The sequence below is a fragment of the Podarcis raffonei genome, chromosome 2 (genome assembly GCF_027172205.1).
Source record: "Podarcis raffonei isolate rPodRaf1 chromosome 2, rPodRaf1.pri, whole genome shotgun sequence".
Taxonomy (NCBI): domain Eukaryota; kingdom Metazoa; phylum Chordata; class Lepidosauria; order Squamata; family Lacertidae; genus Podarcis; species Podarcis raffonei.
The window spans coordinates 91,164,449-91,178,472 of NC_070603.1; the positions used below are offsets into that span (position 1 = coordinate 91,164,449).

At 41.1% G+C, this 14,024-nt stretch overlaps 1 protein-coding gene across 3 annotated transcripts in view; it reads right to left on the reverse strand.

Moving 5' to 3' along the window:
- GRM7 (glutamate metabotropic receptor 7) overlaps nt 1–14,024 on the reverse strand; it is a 382,004-nt gene that overhangs the window by 24,742 nt on the left and 343,238 nt on the right. For 2 of the 3 annotated variants that reach the window (XM_053378124.1, XM_053378122.1), the window contains 2 exons: nt 9,374–9,620; nt 2,648–2,740 (listed from right to left, as the gene is read on the reverse strand). In XM_053378124.1, the coding sequence (XP_053234099.1) occupies nt 2,670–2,740; nt 9,374–9,620 (318 nt within the window). In that variant the 3' untranslated portion in view covers nt 2,648–2,669. The remainder of the gene's footprint in view (nt 1–2,647; nt 2,741–9,373; nt 9,621–14,024) is intronic. The other variant, XM_053378123.1, reaches the window with a different exon arrangement.

Consider the following 14,024-nt stretch of genomic DNA (forward strand, 5'->3'; position numbering starts at 1 on the left):
AGCCTCCGAAGCTAAAACTTCTGTTATCCTCACACTGTAGTAAGACACAGTTAAAAGAACACCCACCACTGGCGCGGAGCTCAAAAGCGGGAAACAAAGCTTTGCTTCAGGCTAAAACGATTCTTGAAAAGCTGTGGTCTATTGCTCTCCCCTGCTGATACTTGTTAGATACTGCTTAGGTACTGGACCATGCTGCTGTTGCTTTGGAAACAACATTGCCCAGGTGCTTGGCTCTGGGTTTTGACTTAGGACTGTATCTCAGTTGAGTGAGCATCTGTTTAACTCAGTTCCTGTAAAACTGGACTTATAATATCCTACGTTACTTAAGGCACCAAATTCAGGCAGGTCTGATAAATGCATGGCATGTTTAAAGTGAGATAATGCAAAGGGGTGAGGAAGGTGGGCAGGATCCTGTCACTATTCTTAAAATCAGGAATCTAATATCTAAAACAGATGATTGCTGCGTGGGTTCAGATAAATGTATTCTGCTGTATGCTAGCTGAAGAACTAGCTGACCTCTTGCTGGCAAATAACTCTGGAATACAGAAGAGCTACTAAGTGGTTAGGGTGTTGTTTTTTATAAAGCAAATATTGCTGCTGAAGAAATTCAAATGCCAAAGGACCACAGGTAAAGCCGAGCTGTGAATATCTGTCCTATTTTAAAAGTAGGGCAAATCGTGTATGAGGAGAGTGAAATAGCTGCTGGCTTGAAACTCGGGAAACTGAAGCTTTCCTGGTGCGACACTTCAGAGAGACCCATGCAGAACAGAAGGCTTTTTCATTCCAGTTTCTGCCCTGACAACGAAGGAGGTAAGTTCTCATCTCCAGCTTTTGTTCAAACAATTTAAATAAACTATTTAGGGAAAATATTTATTACATTTGTATATTGTCCACTCAGTCCTCTTGAGTGGTTTACATACACAATAAAGTACAGAATGCATTAAAAATTAGTCGTAAGGCAAAGCACCATGCAACATCCCCCTCCCAAAAAAAACAGCATTAAACAAACCAGCATGAAACCAGCTCAGGAAAATGACAGCAACTGAAATTCAAATGCCTGGGGGGGGGGAGGTTTTCACCTGGTGCTTAAAAGACCATAGCATGGTTTTCATGTCAATGGGCTTCCCACTGGCGTCTGGTTAGTCTATGTGAGAACAGGATGGTGGATTATACAGGCTTTGATCTGATCCAGCAGATTCTCATATAAGTTATGGAGAATTACCTCTTTTATAGAAATGAAATCGGTGTTCTACAGTCCAGTGCTTATACCCTGTACACTAGAAGGTTCAGTGACTTCCTTGTACTAACTTATCAGGCATAGGATTGCAGTCTTAACCAGTCCTACTTGTTGCTGTTAGGAACATCCCCTTCTTTCTTGCTACATTGACTCTTAACTCGGTCATTTGGATGTCTCTGACGAGTCCACTATAAGATTATTGTGTTATGACAGAAGAATTTAAAGACATGCTTAACAACATTTTTCATTTAACTATATTAAATTTACAGTTGCTCTCCCATTCTATTTTTTTTCCAGAAGTTGAAATGAAAACTTGTTAGATTGGGTTGATTACAAAAACGACCCATACATTTTCCAAACAATGCTGCAATAACTTCCTACAGCTGAAGTCACTGAAAAGTAATTTCTACCAGTCTTGGTAAAGATAAAATAATTAAATATTTTTTAGCTGTGTATGCAAAACCTTTATGGGCAGTGTGATCCTTTACATGCCCATTTGGAACTGAAGCCTCCTTAAGTTCACTGGGGTTTACTCCTTTATAGGATTGCAACATTTAGTGAATATACAGACAGCAAGCTTACATTGCTGTGATGTTTTTATTTCCAAACTCTGAGGAGGATACTGCTAATGTATAATTGTATTTTCCCCACTGAACACTGAATGCTTCAGGAATCTAGCTACAATACTGAAAACCACAGAAGACTGAGCAACTTAATCCCACACCACAGAATAGTCTTCACATGGCTTCCTCTCTCTCGTGTTCAATGAATGCATGGGAGGGAGCATGAGTCAACCTGCAGGCCATGCCCCCTGTTCTTGGTGACAAAGGACTCAGTGTGCATACAGCCGTATACACATATATACAACGTATAACATTTAAATAACAAGGAACCCTGATTAGTCCAGGGTGCTTGAACACAAGGTAGAACTGCACACATTTAGTATCCTTTCTAACCAACATGGTCATTGGAAGGGACCTGCTGTGTGGAGTGCCAGCAACAGAGTGGTATGGCCCATGGTTATGACCCTCCTTCCCTTCATCAAATACGTGTGGAGGGTGTCATGTGAAGACCCCTACAGCTTCTCATAATTCATAAGTCTCTGGAGAACCTGCTCACAGTGACAATATTTGGCATTGAACTGTAACCCTAGGGAAAGGCCCAAAGGCAACTTTTGGTTCCTGGGTCTGAGTTTCCACAATCCTGTTCTATGCTCTTGAGGTGGCTCATGTTGGCTGATTTTGCCTTAAGATTTTCATTTGCATATTATTTCTTTGTTGACTAGTTTTGATTAATCTGACATCTTTAGTTCCATTATTACATTGAAACAAATGTACATTCTTGACATTTAACTTGCTTTTAAAAAACTTTTTAAAGAATTAAGCAGTAAAAGTTAGATCTTTGTCTTACCTTCTAAGAAAGCAGGCAAGAGCTATACTGTAGGTGGAATAGTGTACCAAGTAACAGATTTTTGTACACTCTTTCTTACAGGTGGTATGCAGTCTACAGGAAAAGTAAATATATTGGTATATATAATGCACACATTTGAATAGATAAGGTAATTTTGGGGGGTGACATCAAAAGGTTTCAGTCAAGCAGCGGAAAGGACTTCTGCTCTCACATCCGGACTTCCCCATTGTCTCTTCCTCTTTGTAGCCCCTGCATGACTTCAAAATCTGTTATAGATGGTTATTGGTTGGGGTCCTCCATAGCTTATTGGGGAACACAGAGTTACGAGGGGGGGAGAGAAAGGGGAAGTCCCTTTGCGTGAACAGATGCCCATTTATGTGATGTTGAATATCAACCTTTAATTTATGAGCTAGGTTTAGTCACACTATAAAGTTTGGGGATATGGCAACACACAAATTACAGTCCTGTAAATTGACAACGAACAAATCAGTTCACAGAAGGCTTCAGGTACCTCTGAACATAAGAGAAGGTGCCTACACATCAAAGGATTACACTGGATGAATTCCAGAAAGGCCTGGAACTGTTTGCACCAGCTAACATCCAGAATCTTGTTCCCTATGTCCAGCTATGCTATCAGTCTTCACTGTCTTCCATACTTCTCTCGTTTGGCTGGTCTTATGAAACTCCCACCATTCCCCACCATAAAAAGATGAATTAGGCAACAACATGCCAATGATGTTAGGAACTGATACAAATGAACAAACAAAAGAAACGGCACAGCAGAGCAGTGGTTGCATCGTGGGGCCTACTTCATTCTCTGAAGTAGAACATGGGATGTTTTCATTTCACATGTACATCATTCACAATCCACTGATGGGATTCCACAGACAGAGTAGATTCTTAACTGCCATGTTTCACGTCACAAACATCCTAAATGAAGTCTTACAGAATTTTTGCTCCCTTGAGAGGGAGGGAGGCAACAAAGCTTTTCAGTTTTGCCTGTCTGTGCTGCACTTTTGGTTAAAATTATATTCCACGGTAACTCAAAGGAGACGAGTATATGTGAGGGAGGTAGAAGTCCTAAATGTATCAAATCTACTCTTGAAGCACATTTAGGCACTGATTTCATTTTGAAGTCCAAGTTATGGTGGTCAAGAAGGCAACTCCTCCAGCTGAGAACTTGCTGGCTTGAAAAAAAGAGTTGCAATACATGGTATTCACACACTGGTAGCCTCCCGATTCAATTACAGTACAGTGGATGCTTGGGTTGTGAACAGGATCTGTGCGGGAGGCACGTTCGCAACCTGGAGTGTTCGCAACCCGCAGCACCACATCTGCGCACACGCGGGTTGCAATTCGGTGCTTCTGCGCATGCGCAAAGCATGATTTAGTGCTTTTGCGCATGCGCGAGCGCCAAAACCCAGAAGAAACCCATTCCAGTACTTCCAGGTTCGGCACGGTGTGCAATCCGAAAACGCACATCCTGAAGCGTCTGTAACCCGAGGTATGACTGTACTTAAAGCTGTAATCATTGTAATATGTGGGGTTATACTTGAAGACAACATGGAAGCTTCATTTAGTGATGAGTCCATTGCCAGAATTGGGGTTGCCTGTGTTACATCTATTCTGAAAGTATCACATGGTATGCTTTTAATAGAAGATGGAGAAGAGGGGAGCCACTGCTTACCTGACCTCAGGTTGCCTGCATCTCTGCTGTATATTGTGACTGAGTGACTAAGGGGTGAAGCGGAGATGAGGTCAGTATGGTGGAGATGCTCTGAAGGTAGCACTGGCCTGGTTCTGCAGGTATGTTGGCACTGTACTGACCTTGCCAATGCTTCTTAAGAACCAAAAAAGATATTGCTGGATTGAGCCAAAGGCCCATTTATTCCAGCATCCAGTGGCCATTCAGTTGCTGTTTACACTCTTCATCTCCACTCAATACGCAGCAATGACTTTTCCTTAAGTAAAGGCTCATGCTTTGGAGCCTTCTGAAGCATAACAAAATCAAAACGTACAGATAGACACACGTTTTCCAGGTACGTGGGTAGAAAAGTTAAAGGAAATTAACAGTGTGTGTGTGTGTGTAGGTAAGGAATGTTTTACTGTCTCAAAAGAAAGACCCCAAAGTGAGAACACAAAAATAGGCAGCTGGCCTTCCACTTAAATAAATTATGTTTGTCTTACACAACCATCCAAATTTCATCGATTGTGAGGGTTGACATGCTACTTCCGAGCTCCATCACAAAACACTTAAACTCAAATAGGAGAAATCAGGGATGGAATTTTGATTTCTTAGGGAGATTCACTTGATGATTGAAGATTTATGGCAATGAATTTAATGTTATTATCTGACACAATTATGTAAGAACTCTACGTAGTATGATTTTCTGACCCAAGGGGTGGGTGGGTGCTTTAAGATAATGACTTGATGTGGTCACATACCTGGAGGAAAATTGTTTTGCTTCTCAAACATTCTGAAGAAAGTAGTATTTGAGAAGTAGTTTCTCCGAAAAGAAGTATTCTACTTTTTTTTAAGGGAACCCTCTCATTAAGGAAGAAGTGAGATCTTATTTCTCATTGCTGATTTCATAAATATATTAATCTTTTAAAGAAGCTAAAGACAACAGGCACAGACATCGAAATTAAGATAAATATGGCGAGTTGTTTGCTTTTGTCCAAATTTGCCACTTTCTATCAAGAACAACATACACTTCACTTATTCAAATGATAACACTATGAGTTATTTTGTCAAATAACCGTGAAATTCAACCAGTGAAACACATGAGAGAAAATGAACAATTTAAGAGAAGAAGTAACAGTGCCTCCAACAATTCTGCTCATTATAAACTGCTGGATTTATTTATTTCTAAACACAATCACATGTGGAAAATACTTATAATGCAAACATGTAATAGCAAAGCAAAGCTGCTCAATGAGGAGAACATGCACATATCAGATGATAACAGTATTAGTGATTAGCGAGACTTTTAACGTTGTTAAAAGACAGGAAAAGCTTTGGATTCCACCCACTTCAGCCTCCTGCCATAGAAGGCTCTTTGATATAGTGAAGGTTTCTGCAAGAGGGAGGTGATTTTCACTAATTCCCCCTTTGCCCCTTCTGAAAATCTGCTCTAGAGGACTGGCAAGAGTCTTTGGAACAGAGTGGGAAGTGCTTTGAGGGCAGGAGTGCAAGGGAAGGGGAAATATGTGAAAATCTCCTCCATCCCACTTCCATTTGCGAAAGCTTCTGTGGAAGCAAAGAGCCATATATGAATGGATTCATATTTGAATGCATCTCAACCAGCTGCCCACTGCATTTGTAAGTGAAGGGCTCAGTTCATGCCATTCACCAAGACTCACTGAGCATCACATGCAGGTAATGGTCCCCCACCATTCCACTTTGGTCAGTCCCATGGTGCACTGAATGGTCCCAATAACTTTCACTTACACTGTTTTTGGCCTTCAGTAAATCACTGCCAGAAGATCAATTAGGAAACATATTATTAGAAACCCCTTATTACCTTTTAACTACTGGTGTTTGAGGTGGTAGGGAGGAAAAAATGCTTGAAGATGGAGCAATATATAATGAGGTGATCTTGCATATAATTTATTGCAACCTCATATACCCCTTTATCAGTGCTTTACTTGAGGCACGTATGTCATTAAAACATGTTGCCTCTCTTACGTTTATGAAATGCACCAATTGTGAGGTCTGCTTGCACTATAAATACGTTTTTTGTGTGTTAAACGTTAAACTCTTAGCAACAAAATAACACAGTCGATTGCTAACTTTTTATTATTGTTTTTGGTCACCAAACAATCTAGTGTTTTGAGGTACATGAATCTCCTGTGGGGATAGATATAGCCCATGCATATAAAACCTCATCTTTTCATTAAATAAAGGAACACATTGTGAAATCCCACCAAACACCTCACAGCAACAACCTTTGTTAAACCAAAGATAGCGCTTAAAGAACATTTCATGCCTAAATTAAGTATGCAAGTCATCAGGCTCTGTTTCAGAGTAATATACATTGAAATGATTTGGGATTATGCCAGAATAGTATTTAGTGTGCTCCATCTCACAGGTTGCAACTAGCTGGAGCTATTGACTTAATTTCAGACCTCAATCAGCACATTTCAGTTTTCGAAATATGAGCCCTTTCAAGGCTCATGGATGGTGAATGCATGAAAGAAGGGGAGCCTCTGACATCACAAGCACTGCTTGTGAATTTGGGGATCTTGGTTGTGTGGACTACCTGTGCACAGATTCAACTGGCACTTGGATTGATATATGTGGTGATCCTGAAGGCAAGGTGTTTCTCCTGCCTCCTCTAGAGGTTCGCTGTAACCACAGAGCAGGTCCAAAAAAGAGCAGCACCAAAATTAAATGCACCTTTCGAGTTCTAAAGATAATTGCATTTGGCGCTGCAAATAAAGCAAAGTGGGATAAATGAGATCTCATCCCCTTTTGCAACTTTTGTGTATTCTGTAATTAAGATATTAAAGGGGGGAAAGAAGAAGAAACAATAACATAGATGGACCTGCTTGTGACAGACTGGTGATTACTGTGCATGTGCAAGAAAAAAATTGCATAGGTGTGCGAAACAAGATACTTCCAACATGTTTTATTGAGAGTTTAATTAATTTTAAGTGTCACTCTGAAACGATAGCTTATTGACTCACATACAGATTGGCTGTTGGCAATTTCATAGGGAATTACACCCTAGGATCCAAAGGGTGAGAAGATGAATCAAGAATGATAATCATGTTTAACTTGTGGGATCATAAGAAACAATGTAGGCTTCCGGCATCATGAGATATCAGATCTCTCTGCACTAGTGCTGGTAAGTAGCAGCGACAACAACTTCTCCATTCATGCTTTTAATTTGATTTAGAATTTGTTTAAACTGAGCAAGGGACAATAAGTAGCTCCTGATAAAATTCTGAGACTACTATGAGCTTTTAAAACCAAAATGTATATTTAGAGGCTCCCTCGGTTGCCAAGGCCACATTTCACTAAGGCCACATTTTGGCTTGCCAGATAGAACAACCCCCCAATATCCTTTTTTACTTTTCTGCACTATCCCAAGGTCAATTTCTGGGGAATGGGGGGCAGAGAGGGTGGGGAGTTCCATTGTGCAAACAGGGCTTCTGCAGACAGGACTCATTAGTTGAATCCCACCTAGTTGGTTGTATCCATTGCTAGTCCTACTCAGGGAAGACCCACTGAAATTAATGGGCCTGAATTAAACAAATCCCTTAATTTCAATGGCTGGCGTTAGCACTGGATATAACCCAATGTCTCTGAAAGTCAAGGTGTAAACATAAGAATTTTATGTGTGATTGCCAATCACATTTAAGCCAAGCCCATAAGGCTGCCTTATGATTTTGATTGTTTTTGAATTAACAGGAGAATGCCTTTAATCTCCTTAACTGGTAAGGAATTTGGGACACTCCATAGGACACAAAAGCCTTTCTGCAATGCACTGAAAGAAGTTGCCTGAAGTTGACTCTGTTATATGACACTTCAACTGCTGTTGACAAATGTGAAGTTTGAGTTTATAGACTCTTCTAAGGAAGACAACCTTATCTACTAAAATGTTTTCTAATATAATTTGCATCAAATTTGCATGTGTGTATAACATTCAAGTTAACATGAGCCCTCAGGTTATTATTAGGGCTGTCAGTCAAAATGGTTAATCAATCACCTGCTTTTTAATCGATCTATTTAAATAAATTTGCATATTTTCAAATAGTTTGTTTCTGAGGATATTAAAGGAAGAATGTCATTTCTCTTGATGCAACCCCCCCCCCAGATTGTGCCGCTCATTCCTAGAGTGTGCTACTCACTAAAAGAGCAAAATGTCACTGCTTCATTCAGAAATTTTGAATATACCATATTCCATATAACAACACAGAACCAGAACGGTTTCTAAATGAACAAATACAAATCCTGTCAGTATTGAAGTAACACTGATTTTAACTAAGCACTGTCTATAGCTTGTGTTTCTTTCCCATAGTTGTTGTACTATGGAACACCAAATAACATCTACTTTAGAGGACAAATCAATCAAAATAAATCTTTTTAAATTTCTCTTTCCTCACATTTGGCACAGAGATTGTGTTGCCTGTGAGTGCTTTAGTCTCAAGGTCTGAGAACCACATGAGATTTTAATAATAATAATAATAATAATAATAATAATAATAATAATAATAATAATTGTGTTTTATGTCTGTATTCCTACTTTTCAGTACTGGATATAAGCATGGAGAAAATGCCTCCACAGAGATTAACAGATGTGTGAATTAGCTAAGTACGTCAGACACAGAAAGGAGAGGGACCACCAGGCAGATGTCCTGCCTCTCCATTTAAGACCATCAGTCATATAGGGCAGGTGTGAATGAGGGCACAGCATTGGGGTCAATTATGAAAGAAAACTGCTATACTTGGAAGCCTATTCCTAAAAGAGAAGGTGAGGCAAGGAGGAATAAATGCTTGTGGTTTTCAAGAGTAGCGCAGAGGGTCTCTCTCAGTGGGAAGAGCCAAAGAGCAATAGAGAAAGAATAAATGTCATAAAAAGGGCTTCCCACAGAGATGAGATACCTTTAGATATCTGTGTATAATCTTCAAAATAGGAGACCAGAACTTATGAAGGCACTTCTCAACATGACCCCTAGCATAGCACCGGCAGAGAAAGCAACAAGTTCGAGATTACTTACTGTTTGGGTCTACATTTTCACAAAGTTCTGTTTTTGCTTCCCCATTTGGTCTGTCGCTAGTTTTGTGTGACAGTCGCGACGACATGGTTGCTGCTGTCACTACTGCCTTAAAGCTGCGCTTCCGCTTCTGGACGTTTAGTTCAGGGTGGAAGATGATGATGTACACTTTCGGCATATAAAGCATCCCCAGGGCCACTGAAGCACTTAAATTCATGGATATTGTAAGTGTGGTGGTTTGTATGTAGACCTAGGAGAAAGAACACACGAGGACACTGTTGAATAATGATTGAGAATTGGACAACAGCACCTTAAAAAGGAGGTGCCTCTGACATAACTTGAAACAGGGTGGACTACAAGATAGTTTGTTTTCCTTGCTCTGAATTTTGCAGTAGCGGTTCACCATAGAAAAAGTGCTGCTGCTCCATCATTCTGTTCCCACAGTAACTGTAGGAAGCCAATAATAAACTGTAGGAAGCCATCAGAGCTTACTCTTACCATTTGGTTTTTCCAGCAGCTGTTTTCCTACCTTTGATATTGGAAGCAATATATAGCCAGCAGAACTAGTAACCATTAGTGGCATTTTCTCCCATGAATTTATCTAAATCTCTGTTAAAGCTATCCAAGATGGCATACATCACTCAGTCTTGTGCTAGTGAACTCCATGGTTTAACTATGCACTGAGTGAAGAAATACTTCCATTGTCTGCCCTCAATCTTCTTGTCATTCAGCTTCATCCCTACCCACATTTTCACACCATATGAAGACCAAATAATATAAACAGGACAGGGCTCTGTCAAGTTTGCAGATACTTTTGCAGTAAAACCAAATATTTCTAGGTTAGAAATCTTATACGATCTTATGTATAAACACAATGTAAATCTCACTATAACTATATCAAACAGAACTTAACTCTCAGGTAAGTCTACAAAATTGGTGTTTTTCATCATAAAATATTATCATGTACATAATTCCCTTCACTGAACTATTTCTGACAGAGCTTATTGTCTCCTGGAATGAAGATTAAGACATGGAGTTGTATAAGTCATCACAGTCCAACAAGGGGACTGCATGCTGAGTCCTGGGTGCTGGAATATAACAGGCAAATTTCCCAGAACCAACTCAATATTTATGAGCTTCCTTGGCAAGCTTTTCGGAAAAATACATCTTGTTTGGGAGACTTCTCTCCCAGTTTGCAACATTGGCTCAGTCTTTTCGGTTTTGCTTCCAGTTTTGTTCTTGTCAAATCACACCTCTATTTTTCCAGGGAGTTTTCAACTGCCTTAAAAAAATTAATCTATTAGTGTCCTGGACACTAACCATAGCTTAGCTGTGCAAAGGGGAGGGGTTGGCAAACTATGGCCTGCGGGCCGAGTACTGCCCGAGGGGGTTGTTAAACTGGCCCCCGGCCCTTGCCGCCCACTTGGTCAGTCCCTGCATGGAGCTAAATCGGTGCACCGCGATGCAGCCGCAGCTTCCTATTGGCTGCAAGAAGCTCCTGCAGCCAATAGGAAGCTGCAGACATCACCTCTTCCCCCACCATGGCTCTGAAAACCAGTGGGGAAAGAGCGGCGGGCGGGCATGTGTGCATGTGCACGCATGCGCTCTCTCTCTCGCGCTCCCGTGCGTGGGTGATCCAGCCCACTGGTGGAAAAGCTTGCTGACCCCTGCTCAAGGGGGAAGTATGCTAGCTAGTCCACAGAGCACAACTCAAGGAATCCCCTAGGCTTTGAAGTTCTGTAATCCCAGGTATTGTCTGACTGAGCTCCAACGAACAAAAACTTAGGCAGAGTTTCTTTGTAAAGTCTACACTACAGCCAGCACCACTGGTACCTTAAGATCCTCACCACAACTCATCCCGGTTCCACTTACATGGGTTGTGCGAATGTGTGTTTCAAGCACACTTTTCCATTTTTCTTACGAGGGATGTAGCTAGCTGCTCTTCCTCCCAACACAAAGATACCAACATTATCTTCTTATGCATTTTTACAAGGATGGACATCCCACTAGGATGGGGGATTCTTCCTCCAAGAATTTCAGGCAGTTACCCAAGTAGCATGTTAGGCTAAGTACAGGAGTGCTGGTATGATGAAGCAGCAGAGGGGCAGAGCTGGCCTTTTAACATCAGTTTTCATGTCACTTATTTGAATGATGAAAGGGGTAGAGCAGGGTAGTGGTGAGGTCAGGTCTCTGTAGGGCATCAGAGGAGCCAATCCACTGCTTCTGCTGGTGCATCTGTGAATTCTCAAACTTGCCGCCATCCTGAACAAGCCCTGCACTATCCCAGGGAGTGGCAGTGATATTCCTGCGTCCCCACTTCTACTGTCCCTGCCTGAGAGATAATGGCTGTCCCATGGCTTTATAGCTTAGTAGGGATTTGAAACTTGGTCCTCCTAAAGGTAAAGGGACCCCTGACTGTGAGGTCCAGTCATGGATGACTCTGGGGTTGCGGTGCTCATCTCGCTTTACTGGCCAAGGGAGCCGGCGTTTGTGCGCAGACAGCTTCCGGGTCATGTGGCCAGCATGACAACGCTGCTTCTGGCGAACCAGAGCAGTGCACAGAAATGCCGTTTACCTTCCCGCCGGAGTGGTACCTGTTTATCTACTAGCAAGTTGACGTGCTTTCGAACTGCTAGGTTGGCAGGAGCAGGGACTGAGCAACAGGAGCTCACCCTGTCATGGGAATTCAAACCACTGACCTTCTGATTGGCAAGCCCTAGGCTCTGTGGTTTAGACCACAGCGCCACCCGCGTCCCTTGGTCCTCCTAGTTAAGGCCTAGTTTTTAAAAAAATGTTGACTAAAAAAGAGGAAAATTACCATTTTTCTCAGGTACTCTCTAGTGTAAGTCAAGAATAAAATCCCCTTATTTTCATGCTATTCAGCCTCAAAGGCTCCTCTCATTTCTAAAAAAGACTGATCGCTCTAGGTCTAGTAAACCAGTCAGGCACTAAAGCATGATTTTAGCTTCTTGGACAATTGCTCCCATCAAATAGGATAAATCTACTTATATGCTGAGAGTTAAGTGCCTGAATGGGTGACCCACCTGTACATGTGTACAGTGGAAAGGATGAAGAATTGCTAATTCATGTTACAGAGCCTTTAAGAAGCCTCGCAAGCCTCAATCAATTTATTTAGTAGCTTAATCAACTAATGCTTTAATTGCAGATTAAATTTTGCCCCATAATTATTCAGAGGGTGCGCTGAGATTAAAGGGCAGCCTGCCATTCAGCTTGCAACAGTATGGGAGATTACTCTTCCCTGTGCCAAATTTCATGAAAAGGGTAACTTACAGAGGACCTTCCCTGAAATTGGTAGCCAAAGCTAGCAGACAATTTGTATTTTAGTTTGAGTCCATTGCAGCTCTCAGTGGGTATCAGATCTGGAACTCCACACTGACAAAGGACTTCAAAGGCTCCTTTATAGAAATGTCTTCCTTGCCTCTTCACCACTACTGTGCAATCATTAAGTACGTTAAAACAATTCTGCTGGATGTCCTGTTTCGCAGTGACCAATGAGCTGCCCATGGAAAGCTCACAACTGAGAAAAGAGAGCAATAGCCCTCTCCTAGTGTTGCTCTGCAGTGTGTAGACATCATGACTTGTAGCAATTGCTAGGCTTATCCTCCATGACTGATCCTCAACTGAAGAAGTTCCATCCCTACATTTTGTGGCAGCAAAATCCATTTGTCAACAAGGCACTATGCAAAGAAGTCCTTCCTTTTGTCTTTCAAAACCTGCTTCTGTTGTACACGAAATGTACACCTGGCTAGGGAAGAATGGCTAGAGATGGATGAGCCAGCCCATTTCTTCCTCTGTCTCTTGCAAAGAAGCATATCATTGTAGAGTTGGTCATCTAGTCCAGCCCCCTGCAATGCAGGAATCTCAACTGAAGCATCCCTGGACAGATGGCCATCCAACCTCTGTTTAAAAACCTCCACTAAAGGTGAGTCTATCACCATCCAAGGAGGTTTTCACACATGTTTCCTCATAAATCCTTTTCATCCTACTTTCCACATTAATATGCATTCCTTAAAAAAAATCCACCTAAAATTTCTCACGAAATACATATTTAAATATGCATTTTAAAACTTATATTCTCTCAAAATGCACATTTATAAACGTAGTTTCTTGAAAAAAATACACTTCTTTTAAAAAAATGTTTGATACAGTTTTGGGGTGAGAGATTTTTCACAATATTCAGAAACGTGCAACGTCTGGTGTATAGCTTTGTTCTGATCAACACATTTGTTCAGGAGCAGCAACAATTCAGAATTTTAATCTGGCTCCCCCCCCCAAAAAAAGTTACATCAACCTGAAATCAAGAACACATCAAACTTTGCTAAAGTACATTAGCAACAAGAACACCCTCAGGATATCATTTGAATGCAAAGGTACCTAGGTTTGATCATTTACTTTACATAAAATATTTCAGTTTGAATTTCCATGTGTGCCACAATCTCATGTTCTCCATGCAAATGACACAAAATTACCTTAAAATGCTGCAAATAGCCTTTAAAGTGCAGCGATATTAACTAGAAAACTTCGAACAGCACATATGGCACCAAATAGACAATTTTAATGGCTAAGGGGCTGTTGCATCCTCTAATCACTTATGGATCAGGTCCTTGTGGGGGTTGTACTATGAAATGCCACA